The 22,449-nt window shown below is 41.4% G+C and overlaps 1 protein-coding gene across 3 annotated transcripts in view; it reads left to right on the forward strand.

The window, feature by feature from the left end:
- Positions 1–22,449, forward strand: part of CNTNAP5 (contactin associated protein family member 5) — a 409,890-nt gene that overhangs the window by 325,251 nt on the left and 62,190 nt on the right. For all 3 annotated transcript variants that reach the window (XM_054043237.1, XM_054043235.1, XM_054043236.1), the window contains 4 exons: positions 6,591–6,747; positions 17,726–17,853; positions 18,007–18,177; positions 21,456–21,674. In XM_054043237.1, coding sequence (XP_053899212.1) covers positions 6,591–6,747; positions 17,726–17,853; positions 18,007–18,177; positions 21,456–21,674 — 675 coding nt within the window. The remainder of the gene's footprint in view (positions 1–6,590; positions 6,748–17,725; positions 17,854–18,006; positions 18,178–21,455; positions 21,675–22,449) is intronic.

Genomic DNA, 22,449 nt, shown 5'->3' on the forward strand with positions numbered 1-22,449 from the left:
TACCACATATGTTTAAAAATCATAATCAAGGCAAATCCTAAAGATATGTGGCTTTTGCACAGATCAGGCACCACCTGAGTTGCTCTCTAGCCAGGTCCTTAAGACAGTCTGGTTGGACGTTCAGTCTATGTCCATCATTGGCAATCTTGTTAGGTCACTGAAACTTTTGCAATCATGTGATTACCAGCCATATAGCAGCATTCCTTGGCAAACACATTTTGTAATTTGTGTATCTTCCATCCTAATAATATATAAATAGCAGGAAAGCCAAGAGCAAACCAGCACTGATGGAGACAGTTGCTAGGTTCAGCTACAAATATTATCCTCATTGCTGATCTTGTTCTTCCACTTAATATGTATCAGCTGATGAAAATGACAATCAAAAACATCAATCTACCACTTTCAGCCTTCTTTGGCACCCAGGTTTCACTGAGCTACATCAGAGTCGGGATTACCATGGTCTTAGTGTCAATATCTGTCTGTTTTGGTGCTTCCTGTTCTATGTAACATTTGGGGTGTCAAGTGAGCCATTTGTAGATATGGATATTGTGTGTTAAAATGGTTAGTACAAACGTATGTTTTAGATGGTTCTCTCTGTATTCTAGCTCAGAATTGCCTTTGATTGCTTTCTCCAATTCGGAGATCATTTTTTTTCCCAATTTGCAGTCTCTCTTTTCATATGTGGATCTTTCTATTTAAGTAAGAGAAAATAGCAGATTTAAGATATTCTGCCTGTTTGGGGTCATTGTGTTGTATGAAAAAATAAAACCATTATATTGAATTCAGTTAGTTGTCTCTTTACCATGGTTTGATTCTTTGTAAGAAAATGATGAACATGAAAATGCCTGAACAAAATTATTTCAGTGTAACATGGTCCCAATATTTCAACAGACAGCTAACAATACATTAACTTTCCATGTCTGTGGAAAAGACCTTTAATTGACTTGTTCCTATTGACTCAGAAATCCTAGAAGCCTGCCTGTGTTAGTGGTGTATGATCATTGAAGTCAGAAAATAGGTTTGAACAGCATAGGGGCTTAATGTGGGATCCAATGTATCTTATTACATTTCCATCATTAGACTCTGCTTTAATAGCAACAAAAGGCTCCCTGGGAAATGATGCAAACAGATCTTGACAAATACTCTAAATCAAATATTGTTATAGGTATAGGGTTCCAGTTTAACTCGAGAAATGCAACCCTAAACGCTAATGGTAAGGTTCTGCTCTCAGCTCCAGTGCTCCACAGAGTCACCCTGGATTTATTTCCGTGTAATAATTTCACCCTAAAGCCTTATGAAACACCACTGTTTGAAATGCAGCCCTCTGAATAACTACATGCACTAAGTGTATTTACAAGAGAAATGTTTGTATCATTTAAAAGCACAGAAAGACCTAAAAACTCAGTGGGCCAGAAGAAAACATTCCGCTAGTACAACTCACGAAAGGCAATTGAGTGAGCAAACATCAGTTTGTGCGCCCATTTGGTTTCTGTGCACTCACAAATTGGACAGGCAAACGTTAGGAACTCTCTCACTGAAAAGGCCTGAACATTCACCCCAAGCCCCATAAAAATTGGTTTTAAAAATATCTCACATGCATATGTGGCTACATATTGGTCCTTAGGCCAAGTATTGAGTAAACTGAGGAGAGCGGAGAACTACAGGGGTTTTAAGAGAACAAAAAACTTTCCCATAAACTGACTGTAGGGCATGGGACATTACATTCCATAAGTGCCCCCTACATGTGGATTTTGGGTAACAGTTAATTGACCTTCTTTCTATGCCTCCAACCTCCTGCCATTTATGTTTAGAGAGAACTAACATGACGCCCTTCTCCATTGCTGGAGTGCCCCTACTGGCCTCTTGGGATATGTCTACACGGCAATTACAAATCCACAGCTGGCCTGAGCACTGACTCAGGCAGGGCCGGCTCCAGGCACCAGCGAAGGAAGCAGGTGCTTGGGGCGGCCAATGCAAAGGGGCGGCACGTCCTGGTCTGCGGCGGTAATTTGGCAATGGGTCCCTCAGTCCCTCTCTTCCTCTGAGTGAAGGACCCGCCGCTGAATTGCCGCCGAAGAATGAAGCGATTGAGCTCCCTCCAAAGTGCCGCCAACCGGCTTTTTTTTTTTTCCACTGCTTGGGGCGGCAAAAAAGCTGGAGCTAGCCCTGGACTCAGGCCCGCAGGGCTCAGGGGGAGGGTCCCAGCCTCAGCACGAACATCTACACCAAAGCGAAACAGCTCCTTAACCCAAGTCAGTTGGCACGGGCCAGCCATGGATGTCTAATTGCAGTGTAAACATAGGTTTGGTGGCCTGCACCCTCCAGACCGCTAGACAATGGGATCTTTTCTAGATAGGCTTGCGGTAAAATAGATTTGATATGGAGAACGCAGTAGACAACCCTTGAGTGATCTTCTTAAGCAGCATAGGCCAGGTGCTACCAGGTGCGGCGCACCTGCCGCAGGGAGGATGTGCAGTGTGAATGAATCATGTTCAGTGCCTGGCTGGAAGAAACAGGCCTGAGCCCCACATCACTAATTCCACTATTGTGCTAGTTTTTGTCTGTTGCATTTGTGCATAGGTTGGGTGTGTCTGAACCCATAACAAGCGAGCATTTAGCTTATTATAAAACAGCCTCTAAAATCAATTCCTTTATTCAGTGCCACCCGTTGATTTAAATTCATTTTTGGCGTTCAAGTACACAATGCTTTGCTTTGAAAGACTGTTTGCTGGTGAGGGTAAAAATAGTAGCGTAAATCAGACAGCTGTTTGTTGAGGCTCCTGCACAGTAAAAACACAAAATATTATTTTTACTGCCCGTGTTTCGCTGGGAATGCAATATCTTTGTCTTCTAGAGGATTTGTTTAACCACACAAAAAGGGGGCTTACGCAGCTTGTGAAAAGATATCTTGGCGGAAGTGAAATCTCCAACTCTTCTATCTGTGTTTTGGGTTGTTGTATTTAACATTTATTGCCTCTCTCCAGTTGCTCTGTTTCCCCTTCAGAGCACTAGCATTGCCTATAACAAAAACCCTAATGGTCCATTATGAGTTAATTTTTCATCTGTTATGACTAGAGGACAAATGTATTGAATGGAATGCATTTATTTGTACAATAGGCTTTTGTCCTCTATTTTGGACAAAATAAATAACTGAAGCATTGACTGAGAATACGTTACAATGAGTGGTTGTTTATTCAGGGAAATTTAAAATGGTTTTCCAACTCAGTAAGGTCCTCATTGGCCTGTGGGACCAAAATCATCCCTGGGATAGCACCATTGACCTTAGAGGCTTTTACAGTAGAGAGGGATTTAGTTCATTTGGGGGAAGGTTTTGTTGTTATACAATGAATAGTGAAGAAGTGAAGACTATGTAACAAATGACAATCTATTGCTATTGACATTCAAGAATGAAGCTTGACAGCTGCTGGCCAAATTCTGATCTCAGTTGCACTATTTACTCCAGATCTACACCACTGTAACTACATAAGCTCTGAATAAGGGTACTGTGGAATGGCATGAAACTGATGTAACCAAGATCAGAGAGACATCTCATTATCATTACTAATTATTTGTATTCCTGGAGAGTCTAGGACCCTGATTCAGTAAATCACTTAAATGGAGTTTAAGCACATGTTTAAGTACTTTGCTGAGATGATTACTCACATGTTTAAAATTAAGCACAAGCTAAAGCGTTCTGCTGAATCAGGGCCTAGAATTGAATGGGTCTAATTTTCCCTGGTATTGTAATTGTTTTCCGTGGGACTACTCAGGAAGTAAGATGCTACTGATCTTGAGAAAGGGTGGCAGAATTGGGCATTATAAAGAGAAACCTAGAAAATATATATTAGATCATATAGTCCATTCCCCTGCCAATGCAAGACTATTCCATATAGTAAATGCTTTAGTTAGTCTAGTTTTAAATTATTCAAGCTATGGTGCTGCTAACACTTTGAGAGTCTATATCATAATTTTGTTGGTTGGTTGGTTTAGTTCAATAAAATACATATAGTAGAACATGAAGAAAACATAATAAAAATATTCATTCTTACTACCCATGGATGGCTCTTTATCAGTATGTTATGCTTCAGTTTAATGACCCTGGCAAGCAAGCAATAAAACCCAGATTGATTTTGATTAATGCACACTATTATTTGCTGTTAGCTCAGAGGTTTTAGTTCAGGGGTAGGCAACCTATGGCACACGTGCCAAAGGCAGCACGTGAGCTGATTTTCACTGGCACTCACACTGCCCAGGTCCTGGCCACCAGTCCGGGGGGCTCTGCATTTTAATTTAATTTTAAATGAAGCTTCTTAAACATTTTAAAAACCTTATTTAATTTACATACAACAATAGTTTAGTTATATATCATAGACTTATAGAAAGAGACCTTCTAAAAACGGTAAAATGTCTTACTGGCACAAAAAAACTTAAATTCGAGTGAATAAATGAAGACTCGGCACACCACTTCTGAAAGGTTGCCGACCCGTTTTAGTTTATTTTAAAAATATTTTTTTCCAGACTGTGCAATTTTTTTTTAATTAGATGAAGTATTTCTATATAATGTCTGTTTCAGTTGCCAGTCAAATTATCCTTTTACTCGGCAAGCATTCTTATTCCAAGGTTTATCAAGTAATTGCCCAGTACAGCGATCGTGGACCTGTTTCACCTATCATAACGATCACTTTTGTAACATAGTTTAGTTATTCTCTAGATTCTTGCTGAAAAGCAACAACAACAAAAATCCAAGATACAAAATGAAGCATGTTGATAATAATATATGGTAAGACCTAAATTGTGTAAACACATTTTAGTAGGATGCATCCATAAACGATCTTGCACTTTCTTTTCTATAATGAGCACCAGTGGGCATTGGTCAAAGTCCACGGTCCTAATTGCTGGTGTCATGAGAACAGTGTTGTTTTGTTAGTTTTATATTTTTCTCCAAGTATTTACATTACACTATTCTAAGGTTAAAGAGAAAAGAAGTAGGAGTTCAACTGTGCTGAATTAATCTTAAACTCAATTTAACTAGGCCCTAACGCTCATTATTAACCTTGATCATATTTCACATTCTTGAGTTTCCTGCCTTGCATAATTAGGAACAGTCCTTGCTAATATTTTCAGTGAAAGAGATGAATAGACGGATATTGTTCCATATTATTATTGCAGTTTTGTTTATTTTTCCCAAGCTTCTAAGATCAAAAGGCCTGGAGCAAAATTTAGCAAAATTGATGTATCTACCTTTTTTGTAACAGATTAAATGCCTTGATTTAGGGATTACGAAGTTGATAAATTGACTGTCCGGGAAGACAAAGTTAATCTTAGGAAATTATTAATCCATTGATTTCAGGATGTCTGTAATATGGTTACTGCCTCTGTTGATTAATGCCTAATATTTGATGTACTGTATAACATATTATGCGTTTAAAATGTAAATAATCTTGGTTATATTTAGAGCATACAGAGTTTAGAGCTCCCGTGGTAAAAGATAATCCCATAGGGTGAAATTCACTTCAGCATGGAAGATCTTTTGCAGGGTTCCGTGGGGCCTTGTATGGTGAATTTCTCCCCCAGAGCATATATAATAAAAAGCCTGGTCCTGCTCCCATTTTACAGTCAGTGGGAATTTTGCTGTTACCATGAATGTCAGTTGAGTCCAATTCTTGGAGACTTTCAAACCAGGAGGCCTCTTGAGTAACAGTAATGATATTATTTATGATTCTTAGAGAAAAATGGCAGCCTAAAAAGAGGATTTGCCATACACTGGATAAAATAATTGATATTGGTGGTAGTGAATACCTAGTGCTTCAATACAGTTTTATAATCCTGTATAGGGTGGGGAAATCCTTTCCTGTCTCCTCCAGTGAACAGATGAAACTCTGATGCCATGAACTATATTACCCTATCACAGTGGTGGATCCAAAAGCAAGAGAAGCACTTGTAGGGGTTATTTGCAACTGGAACATCCCCAACTTCTGAGATATAATTGGAAGGAGAACACAAGCTAGCTAGCTAGGTAGCCCCTCCGTCTTTCTCTCCAAGCTATAAGCATGATCTTAAAATGTCCATTTCCCGTCTCTCTGCTCAGTACCCACTGAACCGACTGAAAAGGAACACAGGAAACTAAAAGGCACAGGTGTAGCCCATATGATTATTGCTATCTTACCAAGTGCTCCACAGGATGAAATAGAGTCACACCTACTTGTCTAGCAGTTGCCTCTTGTGATTTTTGCATCTATGGGTATGTCCACACAATAAAAGGTGTGCATGGTTTAGCCTACTCGAGCTAGTTTAAACTAGTTAGCGTGGGTAACGATAACAGAGAAGACAGTGTGTGGATAGTACACGTTTGACATGAACCCTGAGTACATCCTTGGGTTGCTAGCTTGTGCTATGCTGTCTTCACTGCTGTGGTTTCCTACACTAGCCAGATTTAAGCTAGCTCCAATAAGATAGTCGTTGCACAGTTTTTGCTGTGTAGACACACTCTTAGTGTACTGTACATGGTGCACAGCTTCACTTTAACACATTTACTTCCAGTGCAATATGCTCATCACAGGTCTGTCATCTTTTCCCCTCCTCTCACCCAGATGGAATGCCGTATGTTTGGTGGGTTGGCCGTGCCAATGAAAAGCATCCTTACTGGGGAGGATCTCTTCCTGGGGTTCAGCAATGTGCCTGTGGACTGGAAGAAAGTTGTCTGGATATGAGATATTTCTGCAACTGTGATGCCGATAAAGAAGAATGGTAATTATGCTAAGAAATGTGATATATCGTATGTGTGGAGAGATGCGGGTGGGATAGTAAGGGATGATGGGGGAGCTGAATCCAATGCTAATTTATACCAGGTATAACCTGATTTGTTTCAGTGTAAGTAAATGGGGAGTGAGTCAGCACAGAATTTGTTCTTATTTAAAGCACAGTTTTTGATTCAAACAAAGACAAGCCTTCTACCGGATACAGTCTTCCAGTGTGAATAGCATGTTGGGCAAAATTCTGCTTTCAGTTACATCTGGGAAGCTGTGTTGCAGTCTGTGGGCTAAATCATGATGTTTTTACTTGGTCAAAATTTCCATTGACTTCAGTTAGAGGATTGCCTGAATAAAGACGTCAGGAGTTTAGACTCAGTGCCACTGAGGGGAGAGTTTGGGCCTCAGACAATAAATTTTAGGTGAAGGTAGGAGCAGAGGAAGTATATCCTACCAGAAGGGTTTGTAAGCCAATGATTAAAATTTCTATATATGCCTGGATCTTCTATGTCTGCCTGATCTAAAGCCGAATGAAGATGGTGGAAAGACTCCCTTTGATTTCAGTGCACTTTGGATTAGGTCTTATAGGAGGGCGTATACCTATAAATGTATATTCAAAACCCTATGTAAACTTGAGTCTTTGATTTACTGAATGTCTGTCCTCTGAATGTTCCCCGATGCTGGAAAAAAATGTGAATGTAAACTCTTCCTTTTATTCTCTGTTTATTTTAAAGACTCTTAGCTGCTGACAGAAAGTCAGTCTGGGTATTTTCAAATTAATTTCCTATTTGTTCTATAGAGGATTAGAAATGACAGATATGGTTGTTGAAAGTACAAGGACGTTTATCTGAAACACAATAAAAAATGTTCATGAAACCAAAAAAGAGGGATAATCCACAGATATGAGTTGTTCTGCTTTATTTTTAGAAAAAATATTTATCACACTTAATAGATCATCAACAAAAGTTGGAGAGAAAATACACACCATGTATCATAACATGTCATTATATTTTAAATAGTATCTAAATTTCCTCTAGGAAACCCTCATTTTGGAGAAATAAAGGGACACAATAAAACAATGCACGGAGCTAGCAATATAAAGATACACACCCAGCTATTCAAACGTTACCAGTTGTTTCGAGTACCTCACTTTTTGGGTGCCCAACTTGCAGCACTTAAAAGGGGCCTGATTTTCAGAAAGAGTGGTACACCCACGCTTTGAAAATCTGGACCCCTCGATATCTCAGATTGAGCACCACAAAGTCCTTAGTCGGTTTTGAAAATCTCGGTCCTACGGTAGTAAGTTTTCAGTTAGAGGTCATTAGTAAAATAAAATGAATATCCGGTCTCCTCGTTCCAAATATGAGTGTCACAAAAATGTACACTATAACATAAGGCTATAATTATTAATATAACAGAGTTAATAACAAGACTAAGCTGAGCGAAGGAGGGATGATGGTATAAAAAGTCACTTGCTAGGTGAACTCAACAGCCGCGAACAGAGGAGTATCAGAGGAAGTAGCTGCTGACTTTGTGCTTGGAGGTAGGGAGACTTAGTGAGGGGTGAGTCTAGTCTGTCTGTGGGTTGTTTGGTTGAGTGTTTGTTTTTTTCCTGTTTGTTCTCTGTGTACAGATTACAGAGCTTGGCTATGGGCCCCAGTAAGCAGGATGCTTTGCTAAAGGTCACCCGGCTCTAGTCCTTGGGGCTTTGATTAACCCAGAGGTTTGAAGTCTCTGAGTGGTCAATCACTCCCTAGTGGTGAGGGGCAGAAGGGAGCTGAGCTGAACAGGGAAGACTTGGTAGAAAAAGTCATTTGCTAAAAGTCTCCCCGCCTATGGGGAGAGAGGGCAGTATAGTTTGGATTGGTCCTACTTCTACTGAAGTAGAGGCTATCTCCTCAGGGACAAGCTGGCTAGAGCAGGGTGGCTAACCTGAGCCTGAGAAGGAGACAGAATTTACCAATGTACATTGCCAAAGAGCCACAGTAATACATCAGCAGCCCCACATCAGCTCCCCTCAACACACACCGCTCCCAGCACTTCCCACCCACCGGCAGCCCTGCAAATCAGCGCCTCCTCCTCCCTCATGGCACCTCCCGATCAGCTCTTTTGTGACATGCAGGAAACTCTGGGAGGGAGGGGGAAGGAGCGAGGGCACTGCAGGCTCAGAGGAGGGGGCGGGAAGGGGTTGAGTAAGGACAGGGCCTGTGGCAGAGCCAGGGGGTGAGCAGTGAGAACCCCCGGCACATTGGAAAGTTGGCGCCTGTAGCTCCAGCCCCGGAGTCGGTGCCTATACAAGGAGCCGCATATTAACTTCTGAAGAGCCGCATATGGCTCCGGAGCCACTGTTTGGCCACCCCTGGGCTAGAGTAATTAGGAGGGGGTTAAACTAATAACAAAAAGGGAGGATTAAAAAAAAGGGAAGATATTTGCACTGGGTTAGCACAAAATCGAGATGTTGAGAACAAAATTATTCAAGGAACCAAAGGACATGAAGAAAAGAAATGATTGAATTGCCTATATACCAATGCTAGGAGCATGGGTAACAAACAAAAGGAACTGGAATTGCTCATTTATAAGCATAAATTCAATCTAGTTGGTATTAGTGAAACTCGGTGGGATGATTTGCACTACTGGAATATTAAAATCAATGGTTATCACCTATTGGAAGGATTGAGCGGGCAAAAGGGGAGGAGCAGTGGCACTCTATATCAAAAATGGCATTACCTGTTTCCATGTCACTGATAACTCACAAGAAATGATCTTGAATGTTTATGGATCAATGTCCTAACAGATAAACCACAAAATGGGGTATTAGTTGGTGTCTGCTACAGACCACCAAATCACATTATGGAATAGTGGCCAAGGAGCTCGCTGGACCATTACGGTTGGTTTTCAATAAGTCTTGGAGCACTGGGGAAGTTCTGGGACACTAGAAGAAAGTTAATGTACCAATTCTTAAAAAGAGTAAATGGGATGACTGTCAGCCTGACATTGATCCCAGGCAAGATAATGTTATGGCTGCTGTATGACTCAATTAATAAAGAATTAAAAGGAGGGTAGTGTAATTAATGCAAATCGACATGGGTTTATGGAAAATTGATATCTTTTATTGATGAGATTACAAATTTGGTTGATAAAGGTAATAGTGTTGATGTCATTTACTTAGATCTCTGTCAGGCATTTGACTTGGTCCTGCATGCTTGATATTTTGATTTAAAATCTAGAATGATATAAAATTAACATGGCACACAATAAATGGATTAAAAACTGGCTAACTGATAGTTCTCAAAATATAATTGTCAATGGAGAATTGTCATCAAGTGGGTCTTTTCCCAATAGGATCCCACAGGGATCAGTTCTTAGCCTTACACTGTTTAATATTTTTATAAATGATTTGGAAGAAACCATAAAATCACCATGACCACTGATAAAGTTTTCAGTTGAAACAAAAATTATAGAGGAGTGGCAAAGAAGGAAAAGGACAGGTCACTGATTCAGAGTGATGTGGAGCACTTGGTAAACTGGGCACAAGCAAAAAATGTGTGTTTTGGTATGGCTAAATGTATACATCAAGGAAAAGGAATGTAGGCCATACTTATAGAAGGGGAGAAATCTATCCTGGGAAGCAGCGATCTGAAAAAGATTTGAGGTGGTGGAGAATCAGCTAAACACGAGCTCCCAGTGTGATGCTGTGGCCAAAAGAGCTAATGTAATCCTGGTATGCAAAAACAGGAGACTCTTGAGTAGGAGTAGAGAGATTATTTTATCTCTGCATTTGTCACTGGTGTGACCTCTGCTGGAATACTGTGTCCAGTTCTGGTGCCCACAGTCCAAGAAGGATGTTGATAAATGGGAGAGGGTTCAGAGAAGAGCTCTGAGAATTAAAGGATTAGAAACCTGCTTTATAGCAATAGACGCAAAAAGCTAAAGTCTATTTAGCTTAACAAAGAGAAGGTTAAGGGGTGACTTGATTATAGTCTATAAATATTTACATGGGGAACAAATATTTTATAACAGGCTCTTCGGTCTATCAGGGAAATGTATGATCCAATGCTGGAAGCTGAAGCTAGACTTGAAATAAGGTGTAAAATTTTGACAGTGTGGTAATTAATCACTGGAACTATTTACCAAGGGGCGTGGTGGATACTCCATCACTGACAATTTTAAAATCAAGATGTTTTCTCTCAAAGATCAGCTCTGAGAATTATGTTGTGGACGTTCTGAGGTCTGTGTGCTACACAGGAGGTCAAATTAGATGATCACAGTGGTCCTTTCTGGCCTTGGAATCTATGAATATTTCACACAACCATAATCCACACAACTATAATACATTGAGAAGATTCCCAGGGGAAACTCTAGAAAAGATATGCAAGGAGGAAAGGAAGTTTATGAAGTATTGGGAAGTATTGAGTTGAATAAGCTTCTTCTGTGTTCCTTTTCCCTATTTCTTAATTCTCAGGAACGGAGAAAAATATTGTCCATTCATAACTAGGTGAAAGATAGTGCAGAATAAAAACACGAGATTATATCAAGATGGGGAGGGGGTGAATGAAAATTTAGGGAGAAATTTCCAAGTTTGACAAGCCAAAAATCTAGATCTGTTTATTCTGAAACATGAGTGTCTGAAGATTGGTGAGAACTCAGTCTTTCCCAGTCAAATTGACTGAGAGTATCATGGCTCAGCAGGGAATTCCCATGTTTACAATCTATCTGTCAAGGCTGTTCTTGGGATCAATATATGTTAGGGACATTTTGAAAGCTGTCGCTTTACATTTTAGCTATCATATTTTCCAAGAAGGACCAAAGAGTTTCATGGGGAAATGAGGCGCTCCCCTTCTCTATCCAGGCTACTTTCCAATGGTCTCACAGTTATTTGCCTTGGTATTTAATTCTGCCTTGCTCAGTGTTGGTAGGAATTGAAACAAAAACTGTGGGCTTGATTGTGATCTCATATCCGTTTTTCACCCCTGCAACCTGATTGGCTTCATGGCGTTATTCCTGATTTACAGTGGGGAAAATGCTATTGAATCAAGTCTGACATGAAATAATGAAATAGACATTATGTTTTGTGGGACAGCTGGTACCAACTGTCCTATTATCAGTCGCTCAATGTGCTCTAAAAGCCAGTCATGCCTTTAACCCTTTCAGGCATTTCAGAGACATTTTTGTCTGTCTAAATGTTGATTTATGTGTGTGTCTGGAATAAGTTACATGCTCATTGTCACCTCCTTACCATGTCCCATAATGAAAGAACTGCCTGATTCATTTTTTTTCTTTTCATAATTTTTTATTTTCTAAGGAGAAAAATAATGTATGTAGATTTAGTGCTTGTGATTGCCACCATTATTAAGGGTGTGACAATTATCAAGCTGTGTGATAACAAGAACACTTTGGTAAACTATACTGAGGGGAATAAAAAGAGTCCTCATCCCTGAGGAGCCTGTCCCTTAAATCCCCCAAGCAATGCTTAGGTCAGCCATCCATTACTCAGATTGTGAGCAGAAGGTGTTTCATCAAAAGGCCGTTTTGGAGAAGTTTTGAGACTGCACACTATGTAGGATTTCCCGTGCCAACATGCTATCAGGTCATGCCAGCGCACAGTGAGAAAACAATGTGAATTTAGAATCTATTTGCATCACGTTACATAGACTGGGGGTTTCTTCTCCTAGTTTCTTTGCTGCAAACAGGGTAAATTTAGAGGTTTATTCAGTTAAACTGTGTTTTGCCCACTAGAAAATTGGAACACAGCTCCTATTTTGTACAATTCTAAATTGCACATTGCCTGCTTACGGGCTAACAGGGGACTCAAGGCCCCTGAACTTTGCAAAGAGTTTCAAAACAGGAAATTTCATGCTTATTGAAGATTGCCTTTGCAGTTCTCTGCTAGAAAACTAACCCCCTGGTACATAATGAGCATTTGAATCTGAAATCTGCTGGGATCTGAACTGTGAAGCTAGCCTGCTGTACATTATGCTGGAAGGGGAAGACAGTGCTAGATGTATTTAATTTGCCTTAGCATGAAATAAAATGGGTGCTGAAGAAAGGAAAAATCAGACAACCGTTCTTGTTCCTTTTAGTTAAATCAAACTCCTTACTGCAGCTCAGAAGCAGAGACCAGTCAGTGCTACTGTTGTTTCCTTTTGGGAAGCAGGCAGAATTTTTTTCCCCTCCTAACCTCTGGTCTTCACTGCAGATTAAAGTAATGGTTCGTCAGAGCAGACAGAAAGAAACAGAATGTGAGAGAAAAGTCATAAAGGGAGGAGTGAACCTAGTGATTGGTAGAAAAAGAATATGCACTTGCAGGCATGTTGATTTTAAGTACTATCCAACCAGACATCTAAGCCAACTGCTAATTCTGGTCTTATTAGGCAGTGTCTACACTACACAGTTAAGTCAACTTAATTTATGTTGGCGTATAGCCGCTGCAGTAATTACGTCGTTTGTGCACGTCTACACTTTGCTTGTGTTGGTAGTGCGTGTCCTCACCAGGAATGCTTTTATTGATTATACTATCAGTGTGTGGCATTGTGGGATGGCTCCTGAAAGCCAGTAATAATCAACATAAGCAACACAGTATCCACACTGACACTGTGTTGATGTGACTATATTGACCTTGACTCCACGCCACTCGTGGAGGTTCAGTTATTAAGTTGGCGTAGCCGGGCAGTTACATTGGCAGGAGCAAAATTTAAGTGTAGATGCTTCCATAGTTAGGTCGATGTAAGCTGCTTTGCATCAACCTAACTCTGTAGTGTAGACAAGACCTTACTTGACGAATGATATGCAGTCCGTTCTACAGTAGCCAGGTGGGCTGGAGTATAGTTTTGAGTTTGCTTTATCAGAAGGACTCTAGTATTTTAACTTCAGCAAGTCACTCTAGAGAGAGCCCCTCACACTCCAGACTTACCAACCCTACCCCGTGGAACTTGTACCATGATAACAGGAGTCAGACAGCTAACTTGGCAACACATTTACTGAATACAGAACTAACTCCATGATACTAGTGGAAGAATTGGAGAAGCGGATCTCAGATGACGTGGCTGATGCATAAGCCAGTTTGATCCATTGATACTGTTCTAACCATGTCCCCAGCGAGTCATTTCCGACAGAGAGAATGCATCTGTAAAAAAAAAAAAAAAAAAAGATTTGACCACAGCGTATTGGTATCTCCATAGGAGACAGATTCTTGGTAGTCAGTGACTTTTCAATCTAGGAGAAAAAATTATAAGGCAATTCAATAGTTGGAAGCGGAAGTTAGACAAATTCAGGCTAGAAAGGAACAAATTTTTTATCAGGGAGGGTAATTAACCACTGGAACTATTTACCTAAAGGTGTGGTGGATTCTCCATCACTTGAAATCTTTAAATCAAGGCTAGATCTCTTTCTACAAGGTATGTGCTAGATGAAACAGACGTTAGGGGTTGATACAGGAATTACTGGTGACGTTCTGTGGCCTGTGAAGTACGTCAGACTAGAGGATCACTATGGTCCCTTTTAGCCTTAGAATCTGTGATCTATGAAAAAGCCAAATGAACAATGGGAAAGGAAATGATAATATAAACCTGGAAATGTATGAGGTAACATAGCTAACATTTGCTGCCTATTTCCTGAGAAGGTTTGGTTGTTAAAATCTGTAAGTTGATGCAAAAAGGGAGAGCATTTTTGAGGCGCAGGGTTGTGTAAAATGCAAGGCCATTTCTTTGCTCTCTATTGATTCAATTTATTTATGTTTGTAAATCCTGTTATGTTTGTAGATCCTTGTAGATCTCCAGTGGTTCCCCTTTCACTTCAGGACCCAGTCAAATATCACCTGCTATGCTTTTAAGATCCTTCCTGGACGTTTACGCTGTCCCTTACGCACCTTAGGGACAGTTCTTCAATCTGCCTCAGTGGCAAGGGAATTCTGACCTCTTGTCTCACCTTTCTCCCCTGTTCACTCCTCCTTCCACTCAAAAACCCCTGGGCTCTGCATATAACTGAAAGATTTTTCCATAGGATCACCATAGCACCTGTCAACTTCTTGGGGATCACCAGGTTGTTGTATTGCAGATGCTCTTGCTAGTTCTGGTTATTGGAACATATTCTAGTTAGCCCTCCAGAGACATGCTTATTGCAGCTCTCATGGGAAGCTCTGCATATCACTACTCATGACCATTTACTTCCTTAGTCTTTGTCTCTGACTAAGATCCATTCTTAAGATGTAGCTGTAGCCTCCAGGTTATAGCCACTCATGTAAGCAAAACATTAGAGCATATATTACTGAATTTATCCTCTCAATAGCCCTGTGTGTTAGAGAAGAACTATTGCCTGCATTTGACAGAGGGAGGAACTGAGCCAACGATACACAGGAAGTCTGTAGTGGTGCTGGTAACAGAACCCTGTTCTCCTGTCAAGTATCAGAGGGGTAGCCGTGTTAGTCTGAATCTGTAAAAAGCAACAGAGGGTCCTGTGGCACCTTTAAGACTAACAGAAGTATTGGGAGCATAAGCTTTCGTGGGTAAGAACCTCACTTCTTGCATCTGAAGAAGTGAGGTTCTTACCCACGAAAGCTTATGCTCCCAATACTTCTGTTAGTCTTAAAGGTGCCACAGGACCCTCTGTTGCTTTTTACTGTTCTCGTGTGTCTTTGGCCAGTATCTTAACTATACAGCTACCTTTGCCAGCTTGCTTGCTTTGCTTTGCTTTCCATGGTCTTGTCACTGTAGCTGTAAGACCCTTTGCCTCTTTAGCTCCTGCCATCCTGAACAGCCTTCCTTGGAGACTGTGAGCACTTTCAATTCCCATTGACAATGACGGGACCTTGAGGGTGTCCAGAATGCCATACCTCCCAGAGTCTGGCCCTGTCTGTTTTCTTGCAGCTGCGAATACGTCTCTTCTACTTTATTTTCTCCTGTTAACTCTCTCCCCCGCTGCTGTTTATTATTTACTGTAACTCACTATTATTGAACTCAGTAAATCATTTTTGCATGCAGTTGGCAAGATATATGCTAATTAAATTGTATTCCGTTGGATTATTAATGATCTGCCCTGCACACGGACTCAAAATTTTCTCTAATAGAAACCTATTATACTGGTCTGTTTCCCATGCTGTTCATTGACATCTGCTGATGGCAGTATTTTTTCCAACTGTACTGTATTTATGAAAAATTGCACTGAGTATCCAAGCTACTCAGACCCCACCAGAGTTTTTATTAATATACAAGTAGAAAACATTGCAGTAGGGGGACCATATGAGAAGAAATTATATTTAATGACACCACTGCTCCACCATCTGTCAGAACAAAATGTGAATACTGCTACCTAGAGATTGCCAGTTTATGATGGTTCAGGCTATTGGGATGCCAGAGAGTGAGATTTCTCTGAGTATCCTTTTATTAGTACACAGAAAGATGAAAAATGGTCCCATAATGTTCTCATCAAGCTAGTTATTTGTCATTTACAGGTAAGGCTACCTGTGCTCCATTTTAAACAGCCCAACTGCTACATTATCCCTCAAACACTGTTACTCCAGCAATTGTCCAAAGAACTAAATTTTCATAATGAGGTATGGAAGAGCATTTGTTTTCAATTACTAAAGATAAATTTGGAGCATAACGTACTCTCTATTATGTTAATGGAGTCACATGGTGAGATACACAGTGTACTGGGATCATACATGCATGCTGAGATGAAATAAAAATCTGTTTAATAATGCAATTGTACGTTCTGTGCTGATAGCACTTTTCATGCAAGGAGCTCAAAGTGCTTTACGGGCATTAAGCTCCATGAGGTATGATGAATTAATCTTCGAACTGATGTGTGGCACCCATCAGAAGCACTACCCATCTGGGCAGTGCACACTGGGCCCTGCACCTCCTCATGGGCCCCTCCCAGGGCTGTGCAAGAAAAGTGCCACCCTGCTCCCCCATCCCCAGTTCCTTTGTAGCGCTCACGGACAGCTTCGGAACTCCGCGTATGGTTCTGCTCACATTTTTTCTGACATATTTAGCTCTTAGTTTCATTCATCCTGTAAATAGTTAGCAGTTTGTGTACCCTTTACTTAAGTTTTCTTTACTGTTTTCAGTTTTTATTTCTAGTTTACTAGTTACTTGCAGTGCTGAGCCACCAAGGTCATGTAGCACTTTCTGGGCTTCAAGCAGTGCCCTTTGTGGGAGGCATTGCTGTCTAATAGTGACTCCCCACACACGTTGTTTGCTGTGTCTCAGTAAAGGACACATCCAGGAGAGGTGTAGCATCTACCGCTCCTGTAAGAAATGCACTCAGATTTCCAGGGATCTATGCCTGAAGCAGCATATCCCGGAACAAGCCATGAGACCTATCTCAGTACAAGCACCGGTGCCAGATCACTCTGTCTGCATGCAGTCAATCGCTACTTTGGCAGAGACTTAAGACAGGCCCTTGGACCCCTCTCCAAGAAGAAGGAGAGTCACTCTTCCTCTCCGGCAGTTCCTTGCAAAAAGACACGCAAGACTGTTAGGAGCCACTTGAGCTCTAAGAGAAGCTTGTCTTCCATTTCAAAGAGAGGCCTGGTGCAATGCTAAGATTCACCAGGTGCTCAGGCCTTATCATTTACGAATCTATGAATAAAGCAGCCTTGAGGCTGCTCTAAGGTATTCTGGGGGCCATTCATATACACCTCTACCCCGATAGAACGCTGTCCTCGGGAGCCAAAAAGTCTTACCGCGTTATAGGTGAAATCGTGTTATATCGTACTTGCTTTGATCCGCTGGAGTGCGCAGCCCTGCCCCCCGCCCCGAGCACTGCTTTACCGTGTTATATTCAAATTCGTGTTATATCGGGTTGCATTATATCAGGGTAGAGGTGTATATATAAAAGGAAAGCTTTTTAGGTAACTTTACAGAAACAATTGTGCTTTAATCAAAAATTGTCAACACATATCAAATATTCTTTCGCATAAGGAATGGAAAGGATATGTCCTCGATTCATTTGCCTTTTCTCTTTGCTATAACTAGGACACATGATACTGGCCTTCTTTCCTTCAAAGACCATTTGCCTGTAACTCAACTCGTGATCACTGACACAAACAGATCAAACTCAGAGGCTGCTTGGAGAATCGGCCCCTTGCGTTGCCATGGAGACAGTGAGTACCAGCTCTTCTCAATCTCCAGGTGTACAGAATGTCCCATCCCAGTTTGGTTTTTTTAATATTTGACAAAAAGCCATCTTTACGTGTGTGGCTTTCTCTCACGACCCTGTGCCACGTAACTATAGAGAAGGGTATTGTCTTTTGCAGGACAGTTCTGGAACGCAGCTTCTTTCAACACAGAGGCCTCCTATCTTCACTTCCCCACCTTCCATGCAGAGTTCAGCGCAGACATTTCCTTTTTCTTCAAAACCACGGCTGTGTCTGGGGTCTTCCTGGAAAACCTTGGGATTAAGGACTTCATCCGCATCGAAATAAGCTGTAAGCGTCAATGCTGGGAATTCGCCATATTCATTCCTTACAGCCAGTTTGGTGGGGAGGTGGGAAGCAAGCGCTTCATGATGTCTTTACAATGCCCTGCATGACTGTATATAGGAAAAAATGATCTCTGGGGAGTTAGGATTCCCTTGTTGCTAAGGCACTGGGCTGGGACTCAGCAGATCTGGGTTCAATTCCCTGCACTGATACACACACCCAGTGAACCTTGGTCAATGCTCTTGAACTCTGTCCTCCAGTTTGCCATGTTCAAAATGGAGATAATACTTATTTTTTAAATCCTTTGTCTATTTAGATTGCAAGCTCTTTGGAGCAGGGATTATCTCTTACTACATGACTGTGCAGCACCTAGCATTGTCTATTTAGATTGCAAGCTCTTTGGAGCAGGGATTATCTCTTACTACATGACTGTGCAGCACCTAGCAGAATGCCCTGTCTCATTTGAAGCCTATTCGTGTTACTGGAACGCTAATACTAAACCGTTATAATAATTCCTATTATTATTATTATTATTGTTACATTTCAAACATGAGGATGCCATTTTACTGTTTCTGTTTAACTCAGGCCTCTTCTACACTGGGGGGGGGGATCGATCTAAGTTACACAACTTCACCTACGTGACTAACGTTGCTGAAGTCAACGTACTTAGATCTACTCACCACGGTGTCTTCTCTGTGGTAAGTCGACTGCTGACGCTCCCCCGTCGACTCCGCCTGTGCCTCTCGCTGCAGTGGAGTGCCTGAGTCGACGGCAAGCGCTTGGCAGTCGATTTATCACGTCTTCACTAGACGCGATAAATCAACCCCTGCTGGATCAATCGCGCTGGAGATAAGTGTAGACATGCCCTCAGTGCCAGTAACACAACTCATTCTCAAGTGCCGTGGTCATAATTTTAACCCCTTCTTAGGTGGGGACTAATTAGATGAGTTTAAATGTTTGTCCCTGTCAAGAAATTATAATTTAATAATTAATGGAGATATCCCATCTCCTAGAACTGGAAGGGACCTTGAAAGGTCATCGAGTCCAGCCCCCTGCTTTCACTAGCAGGACCAAGTACTGATTTTGCCCCAGATCCCCAAGTGGCCCCCTCAAGGATTGAACTCACAACCCTGGGTTTAGCAGGCCAATGCTCAAACCACTGAGCTATCCCTCCCCCCATATTGACTGTATGAGATCAGTTGCCTAGTCATTCTCCACCCCAGCATAAAACGCTCTTGGACAAGGGCAAATAGTGTTAAAGCAATGATGTCTTGAAAGTTGAGGGCCCACAAAGAGTATGGTGAGGGCTCTAACCCATGCTGAGAGCCATTAATGGTCTTGTTAGGCCCTGTTAACACCACAAAGCCCACTTAGTTGTTGAATAGTAATTACAGCTCAACTTATACACGGGGAAAAAATAGCGACAGCTAATTGGTAGGTTTAACCTCTCTCTCTTATTCTACTGATCTAGAATATTAACAGGGGGGAAACTGTTGTGGCTTTGAAATGAAATAAGACCCCTCTGTTCCCAATTCTGTCAGGATGAGAAAATGCAGACTTGAGTGCCATCCATTTTATAATATGGTTATAATAACCTCGACATAAAATTTAATAAAATAAGGCCCCAAGGCCCTTTGATTCATTAAACCAGTGGTAAATGTCATGGTGCATTATCACAAGGTAATGAGGTATGATTTAGTGTTAATTGCACATCAAAGTCCAATTTGGTTATAGTTCAGTGTACTGTATATCATTCTCGGGGATGTGGAAAAAAATGACAGTTTGACACTAACTGTGACAAACTACTACAAACCACTTAGATGCTTGTTTAGCAAATTCTTTCATCAGTGAATGCCAAAACATATGCGCACAAAGTAACTAGTTATTGAAAAGTTGGGAAACTTGGAGTTGTTCTCTTTTTTTTAACCTGGACTCCTCGTTAGCAGCATCTTGTTGTGTATCTCGCAGCCAGATGGAATTTTCAGCCTAGAGGGCTTGTAGGGAGAAACCTCCAAAGACTAGCTACTTGGAAAGGAATTGGCCTTTTAGCAGATGCAGAGGCTCAGAATAGATCTTTACCTATCCCCATGGAACGTTTTGTAACTCAAGTACCTGAGCAACAGCTTCCAAAACCAGATCTATCCAATGTCTTGGGCTTGAAACAACAGGTTTCCGTGAATTTTCAATACGCTACCTTCTGTTTAGCATGCGGTTCACAAAGCTGGTCCTTTCAGTCTCTGGTGCATGCAGTAGTTTAAGGAGAGGAATAAATTCAGTAACAATAATAGCAAAGACATCTGGTTGAAGCCTGCTCCCGTTAAAGTCGTTGGAATCATCCGATTGACTTCCATCAGAGCAACTTGATGGTGACACTCTGTCTTCCTGATTACGCTTCTGTCCCTTGGGGGGAATGTACACTACAAAACACAACCAACCAAACAAAAACCCACCCACAGCAGCAAGTTTCAGAGCTCGGGTCAACTTATCCCAGCTTGCCGGGCTTTCACCCCAGGGCTGGACATAGCAGTGTAGATGTTCTTGCTCAAGCAAGGTTTTAGAGCCCAGCTCCAGCCCAAGCAGGAACGTCTAGCCTGCTGTTTTTAGCCTTGTAGTGTGAGCCCAGTGACCCCAAGACAGTTGACCTGGGCTATGAGACTCACGGTCGGTCGTTTTTTGGGTTTTTTTTGGCAATGTAGATGAACACTAGGATCCCTTCATATCTCAGCATGTGCAACATATGCCCCTCTATTCTGAGACTGTCACTTAACTCTGTCTCTCATGATGTTTACCCTGCTACCAGGGTCAGAGCTACCCATGTGACCAAAGGCTTTGAGCAAACACCTCCCATCACACACTTAAAACCTAGCTTCCTGCTGTGGTCTTTTATTAAACATACATGGTTAGAAAGGCTACATTGGGAGGGGCACGTTGGCCCTTTTCCAGCTGTTGGCATCACTCATGCAGTGTGGAATATTGACAGCATCAATATTTTGTGCAATGCTTTGCATCTAAATGGTTAATTTTCTCATGGGGGAATGAACTAATTTTCCTTGGACACCATCACTGACATAGCAATAAAGTCAGGTATAGTGAATGAGTCTTCAGTCCTTTGTAATCACAATGGAAACCAAACAGAGAGCTGCAGGATGAGATTTACATCTAGGCTGCCATGTTATTTGCTAGTTTAATAGTCAACGGTGCCTTCATTTATAGACTATTCTTTGATGTCAAAACCAGATATTTAACTCCATCCTTCATCTCTTCCTCACTCTTGTCCATTCCAGCCCCCAAGGAGATCACCTTCTCCATAGATGTTGGAAACGGGCCTATGGAAGCTACGGTGCAGTCTCCCATGTCTCTGAATGACAACCAATGGCACTTCGTCCGAGCCGAGAGGAACCTCAAGCAAACATCTCTTCAAGTGGATAACCTTCCTAAAAAGATTCTGGAGGCACCTGCCGAGGGGCATTTTCGTTTGCAGCTTAATAGTCAATTCTTTGTAGGTAGGGACCATTTAAGGCAATTTTTAGTTGCTTGCAACGTTTGTCTGTAGTAAACCAGTAACACAACTTTTCTAGCCACTGAGGTTGGGCATCTTTGGGCTAGACAGTGCCCTGCTTTTTTACAGCCATGCAGTTAGGAGAAAAGAATAAGGATTGCCACCTCTTTTACCCACCTGCATGGACCATGTCAGAACCTCCAGAATCATAGCCTCTGCGCTTGAGGGACTGCTTAGACAAAGATTTCCCCAAGTGTATGTGCTGTTGAAATGATCCGCTGAACAATATCTGAATATTTCCAGTTCTGTAGCTTTTTGCAATTAGCTCACTGCAAGGATTAGCTGTTGAGTGCTTTAGATTGGAGACACAGGTCACGGAGCATATTTCTGTACCCTAACAGGAGGGGCATAGTTCCTGAATGCCGGTTTCTGGCATAGTTGCAAATAATCTGCAATATTTCCTTAAAATCTGTTCATTGTGGTAAACATTACTGCTGGTAAACTCATTTGTGAGAATAGCCATGTAAAGCAAGCATAAAAGAGCTATGAACACAGACAAAGTAAATACAGACAAAGAGGCAAGCAGACATTTTATTTGCAGATTATTTTTTATTTTATTTGCCCAACTCTCATGCAACCAAACTCTAATTTGGGGCTCAGTTGCTCCTACCTTTTTTGGTCACTGAAGCAGAGAGGACAAGGAGCCTTTCCCCTTCGCATCCCTTATACAATAGCCAGACTCTAGCCATCACAGAACTCCCCTTTGAGATGGGCTGAAT

This window comes from Malaclemys terrapin, chromosome 11, assembly GCF_027887155.1.
Source record: "Malaclemys terrapin pileata isolate rMalTer1 chromosome 11, rMalTer1.hap1, whole genome shotgun sequence".
Lineage (NCBI taxonomy): Eukaryota > Metazoa > Chordata > Testudines > Emydidae > Malaclemys > Malaclemys terrapin.